Source organism: Oncorhynchus keta, chromosome 17 (assembly GCF_023373465.1).
Source record: "Oncorhynchus keta strain PuntledgeMale-10-30-2019 chromosome 17, Oket_V2, whole genome shotgun sequence".
Classification (NCBI taxonomy): domain Eukaryota; kingdom Metazoa; phylum Chordata; class Actinopteri; order Salmoniformes; family Salmonidae; genus Oncorhynchus; species Oncorhynchus keta.
Genome location: NC_068437.1, coordinates 3,086,663 through 3,112,376, shown reverse-complemented (window position 1 = coordinate 3,112,376; position 25,714 = coordinate 3,086,663). Strand labels below are relative to the sequence as shown.

At 40.5% G+C, this 25,714-nt stretch overlaps 1 protein-coding gene across 1 annotated transcript; it reads left to right on the top strand.

Annotated features, from left to right (window-relative positions):
• Positions 1-2,614: 2,614 nt before the first annotated feature.
• th (tyrosine hydroxylase) lies at positions 2,615-25,504 on the top strand. Its single transcript, XM_035790399.2, has 13 exons — positions 2,615-2,840; positions 3,296-3,499; positions 5,050-5,224; positions 5,694-5,782; positions 6,069-6,136; positions 13,003-13,053; positions 14,862-15,007; positions 15,365-15,500; positions 19,717-19,786; positions 20,024-20,080; positions 20,335-20,430; positions 21,280-21,413; positions 23,434-25,504. The coding sequence occupies exons 1-13, from the start codon at positions 2,757-2,759 to the stop codon at positions 23,591-23,593; spliced, it is 1,470 nt and encodes a 489-aa protein (XP_035646292.1). The 5' UTR covers positions 2,615-2,756; the 3' UTR covers positions 23,594-25,504.
• The last annotated feature ends 210 nt before the right edge of the window (positions 25,505-25,714 follow it).

Here is a 25,714-nt window from a genome sequence, read left to right as displayed (position 1 = left end):
CACGTCATCTGACCACTTCCGTATTGAGTGAGTCACTGGTACTTCCTGCTTTAGTTTTTTTCTTGTAAGCAGGAATAAGGAGGATATAATTATGTTCAGATTTACCAAATGGAGGGTGAGTGAGAGCTTTTGTATACATCTCTGTGTGTGGAGTAAAGGTGGCCTAGAGTTTTTTTTCCTTTGGTTGCACATGTGATACACTGGTAGAAATTAGGTTAAAATAGATTTAAGTTTGCCTGCATTAAAGTCCCCGGACACTAGGAGCACAGATTCTGGATGATTCTTTTTTGCTTATGGCCTTATACAGCTCATTGAGTGCAGTCTTAGTGCCAGGATCAGCTTTTATTTTTTTATTTTTTTATTAAACCTTTATTTATCTTGGCATTCTCTAAACCAGCACCTGGAATGCTTTTCCAACAGAAGTGAAGGAGTTCCCAAAATATGCTGAGCACTTCTTGGCTGCTTTTCCTTCACTCTGTGGCCCAACTCATCCCAATCCATCTCAATTGGGTTGAGGCTGGGTGATTGTGGAGGCCAGGTCATCTGATGGACCACGCCATCACTCTCCTTCTTGGTCAAATAGCAGTGTGGATGTGTGCTGGGTCATTGTCCTGTTGAAAAACAAATGATTGTCCCACTAAGTGCAAAACAGATGGGATGGCGTATCGCTGCATAATGCTGTGGTATCCATGCTGGTTAAGTGTGCCTTGAATACTAAATAAATCACAGACAGTGTCACCAGCAAAGCACCCCCAGACCATGACACATCCTCGTCCATGCTTCACGGTGGGAACCACACATGCGGAGATCATCCATTCACCTACTCTGCGTCTCACAAAGACACAGCGGTTGGAACCAAAAATCTCAAATTTAACTAATCAGACCAAAGGACAGATTTCCACCGGTCTAATGTCCATTGCTCGTGTTTCTTGGTCTATGTAAGTCTCTTCCACTTATTGGTGTCCTTTAGTAGTAGTTTCTTTGCAGCAATTCAACCACAAAGGCCTGATTCACGCAGTCTCCTCTGAAAGTTTGATGTTGAGATGTCTGTTACTTGAACTCTATGAAGCATTTATTTGGCCTGCAATCTGGTGCGCCATTAACTCTAATGAACTTGTCCTCTGCAGCAGAGGTAACTCTGGGTCTTCCATTCCTGAGGCGGTCTTCATGAGAGCCAGTTTCAACATAGTCCTTGATAGTTTTTGCGACTGCAGTTGAAGAAACTTTCAAAGTTCTTGAAATGTTCCAGATTGACTGACCTTCATGTCTTAAAATAATGATGGACTGTCATTTCTCTTTGCTTATTTGAGCGGTTCTTGCCATAATATGGACAAGGTCTTTTATCAAATAGGGCTACCTTGTCACAACACAACTGATTGGCTCAAACACATTAGAAATTCCACAAATTAACTTTTAACAAGGCACACCTGTTAATTGAAATACATTCCTCATGAAGCTGGTTGAGAGAGTGTGCAAAGCTGTCATCAAGGCAAAGGGTGGCTACTTTGAAGAATCTCAAATATGTAATATAAAATATAACAAACACACTTTTGGTTACTACATGATTCCATATTTGTTATTTCATAGTTTTGATGTCTTCACTGTTATTCTACAATGTAGAAAATAGTAAAAAAATAAAGAAAACCCCTGGAATGAATAGGTGTGTCCAAACTTGTGACTGGTACTGTATACTGAACAAAAATATAATTCAATCTTGGTTTCATTAGCCTAGAGAATCTCATGGTCTGAGAGTCCTTTAGGTGCAAACTCCAAGCGGGCTGTCATGTGCCTTTACTGAGGAGTGGCTGCCATCTGGCCACTCTACCATAAAGGCCTGATTGGTGGAGGGCTGCAGAGGTGGTTGTCCTTATGGAAGGTTCACCCATCTCTACAGAGGAGCTGATTAATAATAATATTATTAGAACCTTCTTTGAACATTATTAAGGATTTTAGGGGGGGTTTATGGAAAGTTTTCTTAATGTTCTGAAAACAGGACTTTAAATTGAACCTGCAGAAAAGATTATGCTAAAGTATTATAATTCCCACAGAAGACGGTTGTTTCTTTACGGTCTCTGAATAATTTGAGAATATTACTTTAAATAGAACCATGAAGAAACATGTAGGAGACTTTATGGGAAGGTTATATGCAAAATAACCATTGGACAAACATGCTCTCACCAAGCTCTAAAAAACATATGGTTCTCAGAACATTATGTGCTAGCTGGGTGCTATGGATTAGATTTCTATGGCAGCAGAGCAAGAAACTGTTCTATATTTGGTGCATGTGCTGCCCATGTTCATCAGTGTTCAGACAGGAGTAGTCATATAATTTTGCACACATTATTTCAATTTATCAGGAGGTGCTGCAGAACCTTCAGCACCCCTACTTCCCGCAGCTATGATTGGAGATCAATATAAATGTCCTTGCTACATTAGGATACCAAAACGAAACAACACGAAAATGGCTTTTAAAATGCCACTTGCTCTGTTACATAATAATCAAGGCAAATATGGGAACATGTGTCGGATGCTGTGTTGTTTGATAAAGAGAACGGGATGCTTGACGTCAGGAAGGACAAACAAATCCTCCCCCGTCCCCAATAAATAAGACAGACAAGTTCTTCCGCGTGGGGGAAAAAGACACCAAGCAAAGTCAACGCAGTGCAGGGAGCATCAATAAAAGACGCTCAGATACACAGACACTCACATTACACACGCATACAAAGACACTATTTTACACACTCCAGAATCTGACCATGCCGATTTCAAGCAGCTCTTCTTCCTCAACGAAGAGTATGCGCAGGGCAGCGTCCGAGCTCGAGAGGTCTGATTCTGTTACGGTAAGGAGTAACGTTCTTATTACCATTCCATTTAGACCTATCATACTCAACTTTTGAGTAGAAATGGTCAAAACTATTTCTATAGTTTATAAACTATATCTTTTTAAGACGTTTTTTATGTTGCCTCAATGCGCGCAGAGAGCCTGGCTCATTGGAGAGGGCACTATATTATGCAGGAGCGGTTGGGTAAATGGTAACTTTTTTATAGGAAAATAACTTATTGTGATTTAGCAGCTTGGCTTTTAAATCACTAAGACTAAGGTATGCGTCAGGTTTACTTAGACTGCATTGGTGTTCTTATGCGTGTTTGTAAAATGTAAAATGCAAGGCTCTATGGTGTCTTGTGTCTTGTGCGCTGCCGGTGGTCGAGATAAATATGTTCGAGTTTAAATATGTTCACAGACATAACAGTAACGCTGTTTTAAATCCAATATGTTGCTCTTTTTTTGGCGCAGTCTCCAAGATTCATTGGGAGACGACAAAGTTTGATCGAGGATGCGCGGAAGGAACGAGAAGCAGCGGCAGCCGCGGCAGAGGCGGCTGAAGCGACTGAACAGATCGTGTTTGAGGAAGAGGATGGAAAAGCTCTGCTCAATCTCTTCTTCACGCTGAGAAGTTCCAAGACACCAGCACTGTCACGCTCTCTCAAGGTGTTCGAGGTAAGTACAAACGAGCTAGGCCTTTTTCTGTATTAAAGAGCCTAAATAGGATTTGGGTAATTAAAAAAAAAAGATTTAAAGGGAAACGTTTAACTTTGAAAATAAACAACATCGAATTTAACCTAATAGTCTACCAATTATCACAAACCAACACTTGTTTTTGTTCAAATGGAGAGTGGGATACATATTTTGCACAATTAATATTTTGAATGAACATACGGGAAAATAGGAGATATTCAAGAAGGCAATCAATTCGGAGTTGTAAGGTGTGAGAAAATGTTGTAGCCTAAACCTATTAGTGCTTGCTCTCAGCTCTTCGAATGTTATGGCAAAAAATGCAGAGCAGATTGTTGGAGCCTTGAACAAAGGTGTCAAGGATTATTCCTAAATATATTTCCTAAATGGGAATGATTCTATGGCGATATTGTTTTCGTGGTGTAGCTTATGCTATCAACAACAACTTGTTTTAAAGTATAGTAATTTCTTATCAAGGGAAAATAAAATATCCCTGAATTGTCCACATCTTAAAATGTGTGGGCTAATCTAATCAAGCCAACCTTAATCTTTTTCATAATTAAAAACTTTAACTATGAAAATCCAGTCTTTCTATGTCAAACGGTTTGGTTATATTTCAGTCTTCTATGATGTACATAAAGTGTAATATCTCCTCACTTCCTTTCCTTCACTGCAAGAACAAGCCAGATGAGAACCAGTCTAATGATGAGATTCCACCATAAAATAATGTTCTCAAGTCTTTTCTAGGTAGTGCCGATGAAGGGGTGGAGACGAGGAAACATTTTTAGCAAATGAGAAAGAGCCTAAGAGAAGTATGTTGTGCTTGACAGACATTTCCTATTTTCTAGTGCAGATGCAGTGGTGGTGTAAACCTTAGTTTAAATACTTTAAAGTATGAGTTAGGTAGTTTTTTGGGGGTATCTGTACTTTACTATTTACATTTTTTACGACTTTTACTTCACTACATTCCTAAAGAAAAGAAAATACTTTTTACTTCATACATTTTCGCCTGACACCCAAAAGTGCTTGTTAGATTTTGAATGCTTAGGACAGGAAAATGGTCCAATTCACACACTTATCAAGACAACATCCCTGGTCATCCCTACTTCCTCTGATCTGGCGGACTCACTAAACACGTTTTTTTTTTTTTAATATAAATGTCTGAGTGTGGGAGTGTACCTCTGGCTATCAGTAAAAAAAATAATGAAAATGATGCCGTCTGGTTTGCTTAACATAATGAATTTTAAATTATTTATACTTTTTCTGTTGATACTTAAGTATATTTTAGCAATTACATGTATTTTTAATACTTAAGTATATTTAAAACCAAGTAGTTAAAGCCTTTTACTTAAGTAGTATTTTACTGGGTGAATTTTACTTGAGTAATTTTCTATTAAGAAATCTTTACTTTTACTCAAGTATGACAGTTGGGTACTTTTTCCACCACTGTGCAGATGAAGGGGGGTAGACGAGGAAACGATAGATGTTTGAGCAATTGAGAAGAGCCTAAGAGATATATATGTTGTGCCTGATAGACGTTTGAAGCTAAGATCCACCACCTGGAAACACGGCCGTGCAGGAAGCCCCGGGACAGCCTGGAGGGGCTGGAGTACTTTGTTCGCTGCGAGGTGCACCTGTCTGATGTCAGCACCCTCATCAGCTCCATCAAGAGGATAGCAGAGGACGTCAAAACCACCAAAGAAGTCAAATGTGAGAACCTTCAATAATTTCTGCATAATGCACTTTATTTAAACCGTACTAGTCTCACGAGCACAGGTGAGAACACATAATGCTGTGGAACTCGAGGCTTAAACAGAAGCAGCTATCAGGTGTAAGACCATCTAATATTGTATAGCCAATGTATGACCCAAATGTAACCTAGCTGAACCATCTTCACACTCACAAGATCTCAAAAAGTGTAGTTGAATGATCCTGTTGAATCTCAAGACTTGATTGTCTGGTCACCTCCTTAGATATAGCCACCTTTGCATTGTATTTAGTCATACTGTAGCTGCTATTGAGTTGACCAAGGCTATTCATCTACGATAGATGGCAGGCTTTGTCCAAACATTTGTGTGCATTACGTGTTTTGCAGTGACAAGAACTAAAGGTATACATGGAAATGGGAGCATGTTTGTAAAAAAAAAAAATCCAAAAAATCTTTATGGTCTTTTTTCAGTTCACTGGTTCCCAAAGAAAATCTCTGAGCTGGACAGATGTCACCACCTTATCACAAAATTTGATCCAGATTTAGACCAAGAACACCCAGTGAGTGAATGAATGGAAACAATCACTCTAGCTGCTTATGTAGAGAGAGTGAGAGTGAGAATATCATTGTTATTACACTGTTATTACATGATTAATATTAAATGGGAAACAACGTTTTGGGCGCAACTCACAAGTTTTGACTGTCGTTGAGCCTACATCAGATAATAATCTTATTACATTGCTATAATGATGCCATATTTCTAATAACAGTATAATGACACTAGATCAAATGTGAAACTATAGATATTGGGTCACTACTCATGTTTTGTGTGACGGTTTTGTACAGGGATTCACAGATAGCGTCTATCGGCAGAGGAGGAAGATGATTGGAGACATTGCCTTCAGATATAAACAGTAAGCCAGAAATAATTATACCTTGACTCATTACAACATTTATTCATTTTAAACATAAGCCCTAAGAAATCACATTTCTAATTTCACGAATTAATATATATAGATATTTCAATATACTGCTATGTAGCAGACCTGGGAAGAAAATACTGTAGTTGTATTTTGTAGTTTATTTGAAAATACAGTACAAACTGGAGGTAGTCGAATATAGTTTATATCATTTGAACAAAAAGGCAACTATTTTCTTTGATAATACAGGTCTCAGAAAAACAAATAGTATTTGGAATACCTCTCAGAAAAACAAATCATATTTTAAGGTACTTGAATATGCAGTGCATTCGGAAAGTATTCAGACCCCTTGACTTATTCCATATTGTGTTAGGTTACATCCTTATTCTAAAATTGATTAGTTGTTTTGTTTCCTTCAATCTACACACAATACCCCACAATGACAAAGGAAAAACAGGTTTTTAAACATTTTTGCTAATTTATTAAAGATAGAAATATCACATATACATAAGTATTCAGACCCTTTAGTCAGTACTTTGTTGAAGCACCTTTGGCAGCAATTATAGCCTCAAGTATGATTCCACAAGCTTGATACACCTGTATTTGGGGAGTTTCTCCCATTCTTCTCTGCAGATCCTCTCAAGCTCTGTCAGGTTGGATGGGAAGCGTTGCTACATGGCTATTTTCAGGTCTTTCTAGAGATGTTTGATCGGGTTCAAGTCTGGGCTCTGGCTGGGCCACTCAAGGACATTCAGAGACTTGTCTCGAAGCCACTCATGCATTGTCTTGGCTGTGTGCTTAGTGTCGTTGTCCTGTTGGAAGGTGAACCTTTGCCACAGACTGAGGTCCTCAGCTCTCTGGAGCAGGTTTTCATCAAGGATCTCTCTGTACTTTGCTCCGTTCATCTTTCCCTCGATTCTGACTAGTTTCCCAGTCCCTGCCAATGAAAAACACCCCCACAGTATGATGCTGCCACCAACTTGCTTCGCCGTAGGGATGGTGCCAGGTTTCCTCCAGACGTGACGCTTGGCATTCAGGCCAAAGAGTTCAATATTGGTTTCATCAGATCAGAGAAGCCTAACCCTGACCCAAACCCTTTCTCATGGTCTGAGAGTCTTTAGGTGCCTTTTGGAAAACTCCAAGCGGGCTGTCATGTGCCTTTTACTGAGGAGTGGCTTCTGTCTGGCTACTCTACCATAAAGGCCTGATTGGTGGAGAGCTGCAGAGATGGTTATCCTTCTGAAAGGTTCTCTCATCTCCACAGAGGAACTCAGGAGCTCTGCCAGAGTGACCATCGGGTTCTTGGTCACCTCCCTGACAAAGACCCATCTCCCCCGATTGCTCAGTTTGGCCGGGCGGTCAGCTCTAGGAAGAGTCTTGGTGGTTCCAAATTTATTCCGTTTGAGAATGATGGAGGCCACTATGTTTTTGGGGACCTTCAATGCTGCAGTCATTTTTTGGTACCCTTCCCAGATCTGTGCCTTGACACAATCCTGTCTCGGAGCTCTAAGGACAATTCCTTCGGTCTCATGGCTTGGTTTTTGCTCTGCCATGCACTGTCAACTGTGGGACCTTATATAGACAGGTGTGTGCCTTTCCAAATCATGTCCAATCAATTGAATTTACCTCAGGTGACCTCCAATCATGTTGTAGAAACATCTCAACGATGGTCAATGAAAACGTGATGCAGCTGAGCTCAATTCCGAGTCTCATAGCAAAGGATCTGAAAACGTATGTAAATAAGTTATTTCAGTTTTTTAATTTTAAATAAATTAGCAAACATTTTTTTAAACCTGTTTTTGCTTTGTCATTATGGGGTATTTTGTGTATAGTAACAGTGGAACCAAACCATTTTTTTGAGGGGTTCTGTTCAGAACTAAACGATTGGAAAATAATTTAGGTTCTAACCCCTCCATAAGATTGTGGAAATTGCTTTATAATTGCATAATAATGGAGTTATAACATGTGGAATAAGGAGCAGTTACTATTCCTGTAGAGTACTGTATTGCTCATTGCTATGCAATTACCAAAGTGTTAGGTAACATGTTAATAAAATGTTTCTCAAGGTTATTACAGTTTAATTACACAGGCGCCAGAACAGTTTGTTAAGTGTTACTGAGAACGCTAACAGTAACAAAATATGCCTATTAAGTGTCAAAAGGAAACAAAAAATCCCAATACTAGGGCGTCAGGTAGCCTAGTGGTTAGAGGGTTGGACTAGTAACTGAAAGGTTGCAAGATCAAATGCCCGAGCTGACAAGGTAAAAATCTGTCGTTCTGCCCCTGAACAGGGCAGTTAACCCACTGTTCCTAGGCTGTCATTGAAAATAAGAATTTGTCCTTAATTGATCTGCCTAGAAAAATAAAGGTAAATCCATTTTTTGAAAATACTGCCTTCTTGAATCAATTACAGCCTAGGTAGGTTGAAAATCATGTTAATTTGTAGTCTGAGTTAACAATCCCTTTAAAGACGGTATAGTGTGTGTTTGAAACAAGAACATTTATCCTCAGATGGAGAAAGTTCAAGTTGTTTTTGCTAAGCCTCCAACTTGCTGTTTACAAATGGCTTTGAATTACTCTGCAGTATCTCCAGGTATCATAAAATGTTTTGCAGCTTTTTACCTTTTCAGTGGCATAGTAGTTGAGCGTCACAACTTCCTTATACTTATCTGTACAAAATATAATTGGTTAGGGCCTACCCTTACCGAGTGGCGCAACGGTCTAATGCACTGCAATGCAGTGCTTGAGGCATCACTACAGACCCGGGTTTGATCTAAGGCTGTGTCACAACCGGCCGTGACAGGGAATCTCATAGGGCAGATCACAATTGTCCCAGCGTCGTCTCGGTTACGAGAGTTTGGCCGGGGGTGTTTAATTTGTGTCATCGCACTCTAGCGACTCCTTGTGTATGCTGAGCACTTGTTGGCTGCTTTTCCTTCACTCTGGTCCAACTGATCCCAAACCATCTCAATTGGGTTGAGGTCGGGTGATTGTGAAGGCCAGGTCATCTTATGCAGCACTCTCCTTCTTGGTCAATAGCCCTTACACAGCATGGAGGTGTGTTGGGTCATTGTCCTGTTGAAAATCAAACGATAATCCCACTAAGTGCAAACCAGATGGGATGGCGTATCACTGCAGAATTCTGTGGTACCCATGCACGTTAAGTATGCCTTGAATGTATAAAAGATCACTGACAGTGTCACCAGCAAAGCACCCCCACACCATCAAAACACCTCCTCCATGCTTTATGTTTGGAACCACACATGCAGAGATCTGCTTCTCACAAAGACACAGCGGTTGGTGGAACCAAAAATCTCAAATTTGAACTCATCAGACCAAAGGACATATTTCCACCGGTCTAATGTCCATTGCTCAGGTTTCTTGGCCCAAGCAAACCTCTTCTTATTATTGGTGCACTTTAGTAGTGGTTTCTTTGCAACATTTTGACCATGAAGGCCTGATTCACACAGTCTCCTCTGAACAGTTGATGTGTCTGTTACTTGAACTCTGTGAAGCATTTATTTGGGCTGCAATTTCTGAGGCTGGTAACTCTACTGAACTTATCCTCTGCAGCAGAGGTAATTCTGGGTTTTCCTTTCCTGTGGTGGTCCTCATGAGAGCCAGTTTCATCATAACGTTTGATGGTTTTTGCAACTGCACTTGAAGAAATGTTGGCACATAGGCATTGACTGTCCATGTCTTACAGTAATGATGGACTGTCATTTTCTCTTTGCTTATTTGAGCTGTTCTTGCCATAATATGGACTTGGTCTTTTAACAATCTATCTTCTTTATTACCATCCCTACCTTGTCACAACACAACTGATTGGCTACAACACATTACGAAGGAAAGAAATTCCACAAATGAACTTTTAACAAGACACATCGATGGCTCTGAACAAACTTTATTTGACTCTTTGCAAACTGGAATCCATATATCCGGAGGCTGCATTCATTGAAGCTGGGGATTTTAACAAGGCTAATCTGAAAACAAGACTCCCTAAATTTTATCAGCATATGATTGCGTAACCAGGGCGGGAAAAACCTTGGATCATTGCTATTCCAACTTCCGCGACGCATATAAGGCCCTGCCCCGCCCTCCTTTCGGAAAAGCTGACCACGACTCCATTTTGTTGATCCCTGCCTACAGACAGAAACTAAAACAAGAAGCTCCCGCGCTGAGGTCTGTTCAACGCTGGTCCGACCAATCTGATTCCACACTCCAAGACTGCTTCCATCACGTGGACTGGGATATGTTCCGTATTGCGTCAGACGACAACATTGACGAATACGCTGATTCGGTGTGCGAGTTCATTAGAACGTGCGTTGAAGATGTCGTTCCCATAGCAACGATTAAAACATTCCCAAACCAGACACCGTGGATTGATGGCAGCATTCGCGTGAAACTGAAAGCACGAACCACTGCTTTTAATCAGGGCAAGGTGACTGGGAACATGACCGAATAAAAACAGTGTAACTATTCCCTCCGCAAGGCAATCAAACAAGCTAAGCATCAGTATAGAGACAAAGTAGAATCACAATTCAACGGCTCAGACACAAGAGGTATGTGGCAGGGTCTACAGTCAATCACGGATTACAAAAAGAGAACCAGCACCATCACGGACCAGGATGTCTTGCTCCCAGGCAGACTAAATAACTTTTTTGCCCGCTTTGAGGACAATACAGTGCCACTGACACTGCCCGCAACTAAAACATGCGGACTCTCCTTCACTGCAGCCGACGTGAGGAAAACATTTAAACGTGTCAACCCTCGCAAGGCTCCAGGCCCAGACGGCATCCCCAGCCGCGCCCTCAGAGCATGCGCAGACCAGCTGGCTGGTGTGTTTACTGACATATTCAATCAATCCCTATCCCAGTCTGTTGTTCCCACATGCTTCAAGAGGGCCACCATTGTTCCTGTTCCCAAGAAAGCTAAGGTAACTGAGCTAAACGACTACCGCCCCGTAGCACTCACTTCCGTCATCATGAAGTGCTTTGAGAGACTAGTCAAGGACCATATCACCTCCACCCTACCTGACACCCTAGACCCACTCCAATTTGCTTACCGCCCAAATAGGTCCACAGACGATGCAATCTCAACCACACTGCACACTGCCCTAACCCATCTGGACAAGAGGAATACCTATGTGAGAATGCTGTTCATCGACTACAGCTCGGCATTTAACACCATAGTGCCCTCCAAGCTCGTCATCAAGCTCGAGACCCTGGGTCTCGATCCCGCCCTGTGCAACTGGGTACTGGACTTCCTGACGGGCCGCCCCCAGGTGGTGAGGGTAGGCAACAACATCTCCACCCCGCTGATCCTCAACACTGGGGCCCCACAAGGGTGCGTTCTGAGCCCTCTCCTGTACTCCCTGTTCACCCACGACTGCGTGGCCACGCATGCCTCCAACTCAATCATCAAGTTTGCGGACGACACAACAGTGGTAGGCTTGATTACCAACAACGACGAGACTGCCTACAGGGAGGAGGTGAGGGCCCTCGGAGTGTGGTGTCAGGAAAATAACCTCACACTCAACGTCAACAAAACTAAGGAGATGATTGTGGACTTCAGGAAACAGCAGAGGGAACACCACCCCTATCCACATTGATGGAACAGTAGTGGAGAGGGTAGTAAGTTTTAAGTTCCTCGGCGTACACATCACAGACAAACTGAATTGATCCACCCACACAGACAGCATCGTGAAAAAGGCGCAGCAGCGCCTCTTCAACCTCAGGAGGCTGAAGAAATTTGGCTTATCACCAAAAGCACTCACAAACTTCTACAGATGCACAATCGAGAGCATCCTGTCGGGCTGTATCACCGCCTGGTACGGCAACTGCTCCGCCAACAACCGTAAGGCTCTCCAGAGGGTAGTGAGGTCTGCACAACGCATCACCGGGGGCAAACTACCTGCCCTCCAGGACACCTACACCACCCGATGTCACGTGAAGGCCATAAAGATCATCAAGGACAGCAACCACCCGAGCCACTGCCTGTTCACCCCGCTATCATCCAGAAGGCTAGGTCAGTACAGGTGCATCAAAGCTGGGACCGAGAGACAGCTTCTATCTCAAGGCCATCAGACTGTTAAACAGCCACCACTAACATTGAGTGGCTGCTGCCAACACACTGACTCAACTCCAGCCACTTTAATAATGGGAATTGATGGGAAATGATGTAAAATATATCACTAGCCACTTTAAACAATGCTACCTAATACAATGTTCCCTACATTATTCATATGTATGTGTATATGTGTTATTTCATAGTTTTGATGTCTTCACTAAAAACCCTTGAATGAGTAGGTGTGTCCAAACTTTAGACTGGTACTGTATATATAAATGGTTAGACTTTATGGAAATGGACATTCAGGAGAATGGACATTTACAAAATGTTCAGATAAAAATTGTTTATATCAATTATGACTGTCCTATAGATTGGAATGGTTTATTAGATTTGGTGTGCTCTATTCATTATATTTCTATCTTAACATGCAGTTCCAAATACAGTACAGAATTTTTTTTTAAGTAGTTACTTTATGAGATTTTTATTCAAATTGTTTTAAAAAGTAGTATTTTTTGGGGATCTCTATTCAAATAGTTGTGGTCACCTCAAAAGTAACTATTTATTTCCCTGGAAAAATAGTTTTCCACAAAGAATAGTTAAAACTATAGTTTTTCTAGGTCTGCCATGTAGTAATACAAATACAAAGAGTCATGAAACTTTCACAGTAAATGGAGATGAATAACTACTTAAAATGTCATGTAAAAATCATCAAAAAAGTGGATTCAAGGTTTATCCAGGAATAGGAAGCTACAATGGTGTATATCTACTAATTTCATTCTTCTCTTTGTCAGAGGGGAGCCCATCCCCAGAGTAGAATACACAGAGGAGGAGATCGGTACATGGTGAGTGGCACTAGCATGATATTCTCTGGTAAAATCAGTGATAAGTTTTCAAACCTTAATCAGTGATAGGCGTGTGGATATTAAACATTTAGGTACATACAAGTGTCTTATATCGGTTGAAAGCTTAAATGCTTGTTAATCTAACTGCACTGTCCAATTTACAGTAGCCATTACAGCGAAAGCATGCCATGAGGTTGTTTGAGGACCGGTTTCATAAATTCACAAATAGCGATTAAATATTCACTTACTTTTAGAAAATCTGCCTCTGATTTGTCATCCAAAGGGTCTCAGCTATAACATGTAGTGTCATTTTGTTAGTTGTTAGTTGTTAGTTTGTTTAGTTGGTGCCATTGATTTGAATAATCCAGTCGTTCAACATGCAGAGAAAGGAATCTGAAAATCTACCGCTAAACTTTGTTTAATCAAGTCAAATACGTTTCTATTTACTCCTCAGATACTCTAAAATGTAATCAAGCTACAGTATTTCTTACGGAAAGAAGTATGTTCATCGTGCGCCCAAACACAAACAAGACTGTGTCCCCGTACTAAAACTGATATTTATTTTTTGTTTTGGAAGTTACAAGCCTGAAACCTTGAACATAGACTGCTGACACCCTATGTATATGTAAGCCATAGGAATTGCATCCTGAGAGCTAGAATTCAGTATGCCCCTATACTTTCCATTGTAAGAGCATGTGCTCTCAAAAAAACATTCTGGTTGGTTTTTCTTTGGATTTTCTCCTACCATATCTATGGTGTTATAGTCTCCTACATTATTTTAACATTTCTATAAACTTTAAAGTGTTTTCTTTCCAATGGTACCAATTATATGCATATCCTGGCTTCAGGGCCTGAGCAACTACAATGACTCATCACATCTCAATACTTATCGTGCAAGGGTTGTTTATTGTATGCTTTCTGTTATGCTTCAGCCCTCTGTTTACATGTCCATTTGCACAAAGACGTGTTTATTTCATACTATTTGTGATTTTGACTCAGAGTGGTAAAGGTTATTTAATGGTTATTTTCCTGATTTGCCACGGATGGAGGGTGCTATCAAGCCATCTAGAGTAAAAGCTTTTGATCATTTATGTGCAAATGTCACAGATTAAAGTCAATTGCCCAGATATCATGTCAGTCTAAAATGTCAGTTCATTGTTTGACTCACTCCACCAAACGGAAACATTGTGTTTGAACAATATAAAAACCTTGTAAAAAAAAACCTTCAGGTCCCTCGACCGAACTTCTCCGAAGTGACTGTCAACCATCTGGTACACGACTTGTTCTGCATCCCAAATGACAACCTATTCCCATATCGTGCACTACTTTTGACCAGAGTCCTATGGGCCCAGTTCAAAATCAGTGCACTATATAGGGAAAAGGGTGCCATTTGGAACGTAGACTTGCTCATGGATAACCCGATTATAAGAGAGTAAACAGTTTTGTTTTGGAGAGATTTATAGTTGACCTAGAGGACAATATGCTGCCATAACTCAATCAAAGAGAGGCCACACATTCAGCTCACCATTCTGGAAATGGGTTATAAAGAAGTCTTCTCTTTTTTAATGTATATATTTGGACTTCTATAACATTTCTGTCTTGAAAATGCAGAGAAATCAATCCTTTTCCCATGACGACTCACAGTTGTGTTTTAAGATTTCTACATTTTCATCTGCAATTTTATCTACAAAATTATATTTGTTTCCATCATGTGTGTTCACCTTCTGGTGTGTGTGTGTATATCCATGTGTGTGTGCGTACGTGCATGCATGTCTTTGTGTTCTCCCACGTGTGTGTGTGTTGGATAGGAGAGAGGTGTACTCCACCCTCAGGGACCTGTACACCACCCATGCCTGCAGTGAGCACCTGGATGCCTTCCGTCTGCTGGAGAGACATTGTGGATACAGCCCTGAAAACATCCCCCAGTTGGAGGACGTGTCACGCTTCCTCAGAGGTACCCATACATGGCGCCTATTGCAGCCATTGTCATTGAGCTTCTCACAAGACGCATGCGTCTCTCTGCAATTTCATTGGCAACTCCAGAAATAATTTGAATGAATGTACTGTGAAAAATGTTTTCCTCAGTCAGCTGAATGCGCCGCTTAGTATTATTATTATTATTATTATTATAGAACCATGGTTACGTTAGTAACCTTTGCTATTAGCGGCTGGGACAAACGGAACAGTAACAGTGGTTTCTAGTGCTTTTAGCGCATCTTGAATACAAAATATTCCTACAAATTTGGCTCTAGTTTTTGACCCCATTCCTGAAAGTTAAGATTCACTCTCACTCACTCACTCTCACACACAGAGCGAACAGGGTTCCAGCTGCGTCCCGTGGCAGGTCTCCTCTCCGCCAGAGACTTTTTAGCCAGTCTGGCCTTCCGTGTGTTCCAGTGTACCCAGTATATACGCCACGCCTCTTCTCCCATGCACTCCCCTGAACCGTGAGTACTACTGTTTCACCATGGCCTTATTCAGTATGCAAACATTGTAGAAAGTTGCAGATAGAGATGTCATGAATAGAGCTGATGTGATTCCTAATTCTACATGCTATATTTCTATCTTAACATTGCACAACATCCTAGTTCTCCATACCCCGGTTAAAAGATAGCTGATCTACATTTTTCTACATTGTTTTGGATACAGTGCAACCTTTGGTAGGTAGTCTGCTGTCAGGCTTCGACTGTGGTACAGCAAAGCCAAATCAACCTCATGGTCATGGTTCTCACAGGGGAAGTGAAATGATAGGCTATAATGACTTTGCTCAAGATCATGTATGCCGCAAATGTCATGCAACTAACTATAATGTAACAAATTCCACATCAGCCAGTTAAAAACATTGACGTACTGTAGTTGGATGTGATCGAGCAGTTTTTCATGAAAGCGTTCCTAACAGAAGTTCTGCTAATCAAAGTTACGAAATCGCGTGTGTTTAAATGACTGGTTAAATAGCTCACAATGTAGTGAGCCAAGCTCCTGATCATATTCACAGTGTGCAGCAAGGGTTTGAATCCCAGATTAAATTATTCATTTTTTTAATGTACAATTTGTCACGCCTTGGTCTTAGTATTTTGTGTTTTCTTTAATTATTTGTTCAGTCCAGGGTGTGACATGGGGTTATTGTATTGTTGTATTGGGGTTTTTGTAGGCATTGGGATTGTGGTTGATTAGGGGTGTGTCTAGTATAGGCTTGGCTGCCTGAGGCGGTTCTCAATCAGAGTCAGGTGATTCTTGTTGTCTCTGATGGGGAACCGTATTTAGGTAGCCTGGGTTTCGCTTTGTATTTCGTGGGTGATTGTTCCTGTCTCTGTGTAGTTTCACCAGATAGGCTGTAATTAGGTTTTCACGTTCCGTTTGTTGTTTTGCTTTTGTATAATAGTTATTTCATGTATCGCTCTTCATTTATTAAAGACATGAGTAACCACCACGCTGCATTTCGGTCCGACTCTCTTTCTACAAACGAAGAACGCCGTTACACAATTACATTTGTGTTATTGTGTTGCAAAGGGAAGTGCAACACCTTGATAATTAATAATAATAATAAATTTAATGAGGCATCTTTCTTCAGCCCTGTAGACACACGGTTAATAATCCTGTTTATTACATATATTGCACATACGTGTATATTTAACTGTACAACGTTGTACATACATTATTAAAATTGATCTACAAACATCACAAATGCATTTATTTGACTCAAGGACCAGCAGGAGATAGTTTTTCTAATTTGAGTCGCGTAGGGGACTTGAACGCACACAAAAAGTTTTAGAGCATACCCCCTTGCAATTCTCCTTTGACCTCTCATCAACGAGCAGTTTTTGCCCAAAGGACTGCCACTGACTGGATGTTTTCTGTTTGTCGCACCATTGTCAGTAATCCCTAGACACTGTCGTGCGTGAAAAGCCCAAGTGGGCTGAGATACTGAGATACTGAGATGTGAGTGTGCCTGAGTGTGCCTGGCACCGATGATCATACCCAACTAAATGTTGCTTAGGTCACTCATTTTGCCCTTTCTAACGTTCAATCAAACAGTCTCTGAATACCTCGATGCTTGTCTTCCTGCTTTATATAGCAAGCCACGGCCACGTGACTCGCTGTAAGAGCAAACCACTTACGTGAATGGGGTGCTTTACTTAATAAACTGTGTATCCAAATATAAGCCTTCCACAACCATAAGACCCAATAATAATGTCATTATTTCATCAAAATAGTTGAGCCTGATTTTTTGCAGTACTGCCCTACTAAGCAAAAATGCAGTAACTGCTCATAGCGTGGAATTGAGAAAAAATGTTTTTATTTCCCTTGGTTTCATAGTAACCTTATGCAGTTACTGCTAACATGACCCCCATTTTCTCCAAAACACAATACAAGAGAGGCAGCATACTTGTCCAAATGATTAAGCATGTAATTAATGTAGCAAAAAGTTAGAGTATAATCTGTAAACCCATGTTATCCTTATGGAGAAACTCGGTGTCAAACTACATGAACCTGTGAGCGCAGAGAGAATAACTCTGTGGCTTATCAAACCCAACCTCCCCTCGACGACCCCATTGAAATCGCTGTGTCTCTGTGTGACGAAGAGGCCACAATATGTCACAAGCATGTTGAAATCACTAATTGCCAGGCTTCATTCTGGGCCTACTTTTTGCACAGTCGCTGCGTCAGACCAAGCGAGCTACGGTCAAGTGGGGCACCTCGTTGAACTCGGCATATCCCAGAGACTATGGTGATGCCATTTTCCAACCCTTTCAGTGTTGATTTCAGCCTGTCCATTTGGTGATGGTTCATCACTGTTTAAACTTATTGGAAATGGACAATAATTCAGCCATCAAGTCAGCCATCCATCAGTCAATAAGATATCATACTGACACCAAACTCATACATACTGACACAAACCCACTTTTTCCAACTCGTTTAGAAGACAACTATCACATATTTCAGAGCCGGCCCAAAATTCACAGCGCCTAAAAGACCTTAAAACACATAGTTATGTTCTAGCTGCGGTTCCAGTTCTGACTTTTTGTGTAGGCCTAGCTGCGGCGACCCCGAATCCCGAGTTTTGGCTCGATAGGTCTTTCGGAGCCCGAGCAGCGACCTTCATTAGTGCTGAAAATGCATTTTTTTTTCAGGCGTTGCTAGGGGTCCCTGAAAGAGCTATCGGACAGAAAGACTTTTCTAAAGGTTGTCATTTTCGCTACGCTAAAAATTAATTGAAGATATTGCAAATGGACTAGGCTGTTTCTCGGCCTGAGAACCTTCTAGAGCCACCTTCTAGAGTCACCATGCACTACCGACTTAAGCTCTAGAACAGGTTTATAAAGTTTCAGAGCTCTGGGTCTGACTGTCTGACTAAGGATTTTCATAAGGCAAATGGACGGTCCCTGAGATACAGTATCTCAGAAACCGAGTGCCCTGGAAACTTTATTTTTTTACTTCCCTGAGACCAGGCTTTGGTGCGCGACCTGAGGCCGTCTGCCTTTTTTAATAGCACCCGTGGACGTCTAGTAATGGACCGTCCATTTGCCCTATGAAAATCCTTATCAATCATTAGGGAGCTGCCACATGCGTTCCTTATGTAGTAGGGTTAGAGATAGATAGGGCAGAAAACCGATCTGACTTTCAAGTTTGTCTATGACAATACCATTTTGTTAAAAAAACACCAAAAAACATTTATAATGCAAATTCACTAATAATGACTAACTTCTTGTAGGCATTATAGAAAATTAACCCCGGTCTCATCAACAATCTCTCAAACACAAGCCCACGTGCTAGTGAGCAGTCAGCTAATCTTTATATTTAATGTTTATCCTACTTGGATCTATTTGCTAGCTAACAAGGCACAACAGTTGAATTGTTATGAACACACCCTTCTGTCTGTCTCCTACTGTTTGAACAGCATGATAGCCTGTCCACTTTGTTCATGTTGAAATCGAGTAGCCTACCTTATTTCTCAGAATGAGAATGTGTTGCCAATTCCTTATATAATTGTGTTTTATGCTTATTGCACATTTATAAAACACAGACTAGACAGCTAGTATAACAGTCTGTGGATAAAATCCTGCTAGTGGTATGTAGTACTGAGCATACAGAATCAATGTTCATCGATAATACCATTTTAGTAGTGTCTGCTCTGCGTGCAATTTGAGGACTTGGGACATTTAAAGGAGATTGTTAGAAAACTTCTCCTCTATTACAGTAAAATAATATCTCAATGTGTTTCGGTGTCCATAATATGGACCCCGAAACACATTATGAATAATTCGGTTAGACCTTCTGTTGGACCATACCTCAAATGTGAACAGCGAGTTGAAACCACTTGTCATTGGGAACCGCTTGCCAATTTCCTGCAATTCTGGTAAAGGTGACATGACTTATTATGCATCTCTTGCAGGGTATTTTGAAAGATTTCAAATAGTATTTAAACTCAGGTCTGCAGTCCAAACAGCTCTCTGTCCTGTATCATCTATTTCTCTTAATTTCTCTCTTTCCATACCTCTCTCTTCCTTATCTGCACCTTCTTAGATCGAGACAGCATCATGCACTTTCTGTACGATAATTGTAGGAAATATGTACTGGGCATCTTATTCTCACTTTCTGTCTCCATCTCCTGTGTGACTGTGAGCACTTAATCATCTCATTATTTTTGTGATGTTGCGATAGGGACTGTGTGCACGAACTTCTGGGCCACGTCCCCATTCTGGCTGACCGGGTGTTCGCCCAGTTTTCTCAGGTGACAAATTCTGCGGCTTTATTGGCTTTATTGATTCTGATGTATTGATTGTGAAGATGGACATTTTTTAACCCAATAACATTTATTAAAGGAGCAGCTCTAAAATGAGAGTTGGGCCTCTGGCCTGCACCTTGACTTGAGCTGTCTACCCATCACCCTTTTGTCTGCTTTGTATACCATGAACCAAAGATGATACTCTGTCATGCTTAACTAACAGAGATCGCATGTGTCTTGTAGAACATCGGTCTTGCTTCACTGGGGGCTTCAGAAGAAGATATTGAGAAACTGTCAACGGTAAGTTTTGTTGTAGCAACATGGCTTGGATTATTCCTGATCCCGTATTTGCTTCCTGATCCCGTATTTGCTTCCTACCACACATGCAAAACATATGAAGTGTAAAGCTGTGGAAACATGACTCATTTAGAAAGCGTGTGTGTGTGTGTGTGTGTGTGTGTGTGTGTGTGTGTGTGTGTGTGTGTGTGTGTGTGTGTGTGTGTGTGTGTGTGTGTGTGTGTGTGTGTGTGTGTGTGTGTGTGTGTGTGTCTCAGCTCTACTGGTTCACGGTGGAGTTTGGTCTGTGTAAACAGGGTGGCATTGTGAAAGCCTACGGGGCAGGACTCCTCTCCTCATATGGAGAGCTAGTGGTGAGTACATGGTTTTAGACATGGAGTATTCTCTTCCTCTCTCCAATCTAAAATCATACCATAAAACCTTAAAACCTCTACGGGATCGGTGACCCCCCCCCCCACGGGACAGTTGAGCTAATGTGCGCTAATGTGATTAGAATGACGTTGTAAGGAACAAGAACATTTCCCAGGGCATAGACATATCTGATATGGGCAGAAAGCTTACATTCTTGTTAATCTAACTGCACTGTAGCTATTACAGTGAAATAATACCATGCTATTGTTTGAGGAGAGTGCACGTTATGAACTTGAAAATGTATCAATAAATCAATTAGGCACATTTGGGCAGACTTGATACAACATTTGGAACAGAAATGCAATGGTTCATTGGATCAGTCTAAAACTTTGCACATACATTGCTGCCATCTAGTGGCCTAAATCTAAATTGCAGCTGGGCTGGAATAATACATGATGGCCTTTCTCATGCATTTCAAAGATGATGAAAAAAACTGCACATCTTTTACCAGATCTAATGTGTTATATTCTCATACATTAATTTCACATTTCCACAAACTTCAAAGTGTTTCCTTTCAAATGGTATCAAGAATATGCATATCCTTGCTTCAGGTCCTGAGCTACAGGCAGTTAGATTTGGGTATGTCATTTTAGGCAACAAAAAAAAGATCCTTAAGAGGTTCATCTTAGATATAAGCCACCATAATATAGACAACATAATGGAACAGAATAAACCTCCCCTAACCTAATTTTCAATTAAATGTTGAATTACAGTAATATCCAGACGTCCAGACATTAACCACCCGCCCCCCCCTCCCTCTCTATCTCTCACTCTCCCCCTGTCTTGCCCAGCATGCTCTGTCAGATGAGCCAGAGAGGAGGGAGTTTGACCCAGAGGCTGCTGCCATTCAGCCCTACCAAGACCAGAACTACCAGTCTGTATACTTTGTCTCTGAGAGCTTCACAGATGCCAAAGAGAAACTCAGGTAACGGACCAGACACACATAGGCCGTGTCAGAATACCCATACTTGTAGGCGTAATAGTAGGCTTTTTTGGTATGCAAAAATATACATTTAGAAAACGTAGTATGCCAGGAAGTCATACTCATTTTGGCTTTACATGAAGTAGAATTCACTGCACACTATTGAGGAATCATCCTTTCAAAGCTGAATGAAAAATTAACAAGCGCGATTGAGCATTAGATGATGCCTTCTCAGTATGGATGAGTGGAATGTTGATATTTGTTGTTTGCTGAATACATTTTTATTCAACAGTACATACAAATTAGTATGTAGTACCCTAAGTACACCAGTGGAGGCTGGTGAGAGGAGCTATAGGAGGACAGGCTCATTGTAATGGCTGGAAATAAATGAATGGAATGGAGTCAAAGATGTGGTTTCCATATGTTTGATTTGTTTGATACCTTCTATTAATTCCATTCCAGCCATTACAATGAGCTGCCCTACTATAGCTCCTCCTCCCACCAGCCTCCACTGACGTACACAGCATGTAGTTTTAGTAAGTAGTAGGCAAGACAGATTTCAGACACGGCCATTGACACACGAATGCATACACACACAAGCGCACACGTACAAGCCGTATAGTCCGGGCTCACACTAGTTTTATTATTTTACCAACTTACATCAGTTTTTGTTGTAAACCTGATCTACCTGCTGATCTACCTGCTGATCTACCTGCCAGCATCCCGGAGTCGTCTCTTCACTGTTGACGTTGAGACTGGTGTTTTGCGGGTACTATTTAATGAAGCTGCCAGTTGAGGACTTGTGAGATGTCTGTTTCTCAAACTAGACACTCTAATGTACTTGTTATCTTGCTCAGTTGTGCACCAGGGCCTCCCACTCCTCTTTCTATTCTGGTTAGTGCCAGTTTGTGCTGTTCTGTGAAGGGAGTAGAACACAGTGTTGTACTAAATCTTCAGTTTCTTGGCAATTTCTCGCATGGAATAGCCTTCACTTGTCAGAACAAGAATAGACTGATGAGTTTCAGAAGAAACTGCTTTGTTCCATTTTGTGCCTGTAATTGAACCTACAAATGCTGATGCTCCAGATACTCAATTAGTCTTTAATCAGCAGAACAGTTTTCAGCTGTGCTAACATAATTGCAAAAAGGTTTTCTAATGATCAATTAGCCTTTTAAAATGCTAAACTTGGATTAGCTAACACAACGTGTCATTGGAACACGGGTGTGATGGTTGCGGATAATGGGCCTCTGTACGCCTATGTAGATATTCCATTAAAAATCTGCCTTTTCCAGCTACAATAGTCATTTACAACATTAACAATGTCAACACAGTATTTAGATCAATTTTATGTTATTTTAATGGACAACATTTTTTGCTTTTCTTTCAAACACAAAGACTTTTGTAAGTGACCCCAAACTTTTGAACAGTAGTCTATATTTTTTGCTTCTCTTATTTGCCATGTATGTGTGTGTTATTCAGTGGGTTTCTATGGTCTAATAGCAGTAAGGCGAAAGGTAATATTATAAAAAATAAAAAAAATGTATACCTACAGGTGTCCTAAAATTTCAAATCAGCTAAATGGTCCATGTTATTACTAAATTAAAACAATTCTATATGTTTGGTTAGTCGATATCGTTCTCTAGAGGCTTAGACTGTAGATGGTTAATATGTAGTTGCAGTGCAATGTAAATCAGTTTTCTGTGATTCAATGCATATTGAATGCATGTTTCTTGTAGTTGGCCTCTACTGAAGAAAAGGTGAACCCTTTATACCCATATTGCCTGATACAATAAGAATGATGAGAATTTGTCATTGAACTGCAGGCAGGCAGGCAGACAGACAGACAGACAGACAGACAGACAGACAGACAGACAGACAGACAGACAGACAGACAGACAGACAGACAGACAGACAGACAGACAGACAGACAGACAGACAGACAGACAGACAGACAGACATTGACCAATCAATAGATATTAGACTTTTTATACATTGTATATTTGCCTTGTGTTTTTCCTGACAGATCGTATGTGGCTGGAATTAAGAGGCCGTTCTCTGTGCGGTTTGACCCCTACACCTACAGCATAGAGGTCCTGGACAATCCCCTGAAGATCCGAGGAGGCCTGGAGTCTGTCAAGGACGAGCTGAAGATGCTCACAGATGCCCTCAACGTGCTCGCATGATGCACAACAACACTGCTACTGCTGCTGGTCCCACTCTGTGCCATTTTGATGTGTGACATAACCATTGTTCTCTTGTGCTTTATGTGGCTGGCTAAGTGGCGACCTTGAAACCTCTCACTGGACCTGTTTGGTTTATTTGATCTGGTGATGTCTCTCTTTCCTCCATTGGTGGAGACTGCATTCATCTCAAATGTTGTACACACTCCCCTCCATATTTATTTGGGCAGTGAAGCTAAAAGTTTTAACTTGTCTCTATACTTGAGCATTTTGGATTTGAGATCAAATGTTTTATGAGGCAACAGCACAGAATGTCACCGTTTATTTGAGGGTATGTTCATACATATTTGTTTTACCGTTTAGAAATGAAAGTACTATATGTATCTAGACGGCCCATTTGACGGTGTCATAAGTATGTGGACAAATTCACTTATAGTGTATTAAAAGGAGTCAAACATTTAGTATTTGGTAGCATGTGACTCCACAAACTTGTTGGATGCATTTGCAGTTTGTTTTGGTTGTGTTTTGGGTTACGTTGTGCCCAATAGGAACTGAATGGTGAATAATATAGTGTGTCATTTTGGAGTCAGTTTTATTGTAAATAAGAATAAAATATTTTTCTGAACACTTCTAAAGGAATGTAAGAAGCTACCATGATTGCGGATAATCATGAATGAATCCTGAATAATGATGAGGGAGAACGTTACAGAGGCATAAATATCATGCCCTGCCACCAAAAAACTCCCGTTATTGGTAATGGTGAGAAGTTAGCATGTTTTGGGGGTATGGTCTTTGTGCCTCTAACGTTCTCACTTATCATTATTCAGTAGTCATTCACGATTATCCATAATAGTAGCATCCACATTGTTGTTGTGTTCATAAACATATTCTATTCTTATTTACAATAAAAGTGATTCCAAAATGAACAATTCGGCTGCGTTTGACGAATCTGATCAGGTCTGAAAAAGATCTGATGAGAGAAGATCTGATTTTGATTTGGTCAAAAGACCAATTTAGTGGAAAAAAGATCAGCGCTGGGCTACCTGTTTAAAACACAACCTACATTATTCACCATGCAGTTCCTTTTGGGCACAGTATAATCCAAAACACAACCAAAAGAAACTGATCATGTATCCAACAACTTTGAAGAGTCACAAGTTTGATGTACAGTGTAGGCATTGCGTGCGAGGACTATGGGAACAATTACCAAGCTTCTGACTACTATAATAGACCACAAGTAAATGTGTCCAAATACTTGACACCTTCAAATGTTGGGACTTGATACATAAAGTGCATGAAAAAAAAACCTCAAATAAAATGTTACGTTCTGTACTGTTGCATCAAATGAAACAATTGATCTCAAATCCAAAATGCTGGATTATAGAGACAAATTAAACATGTAAACTTCACTGTCCAAATAAATACAGAGGGGAGAGTATGTCACTTCAATCTGAAATTATTTTTAAATGGCCTATTGTCGACAAAATGCAAATTTTGTGCACAAGGAATAGGGCTAAAATGCAGGGTTAATGTAGGGCTAAGGCAAGGTTGTGGTTTGCTACTCACATGTGTTATGCTTTCAAACAAAGGTCTCAATGCAAAGTTTCACCTCACTTTAATAGTTTGGTATGAATTCAACAAAATATGTAAAACGCTAGGAAAATGACCAAATCTAAGCAGTAAAATTATGAATGTAATACAAGTAGGGAAACTGGACATGGTATAATGATAAAAATGAAAGATGTTTATGTAAATTACTGTAATATTGAACCAGGGTACATATTTAAATCATTAAAAACAAATCACCCTGTTTGGAATAAAAAATATATATTATTGTCTGTATAAAAATGTTCTGTGAATTGTAAGCATTGTGCTTGTTGCGATCTAATAGCAGAATAAAAAGAAAGAACTCTATCTGATGTTACATAATTATATTTATGCTTGCCCACTGAGGAAGTTATGAATGCACATTCTCTGTAAAAATATCAATATAAAAAAAAGAAATAATCAGACATTAGCATTACCTCTTGGTGTCCATTCCTGACTCAATCATCTCAAAGAAAAAGGGATTCCTCAAAACAAAAACACACCTATACAGTACATTTTCTAGTATATCGCTTTGAC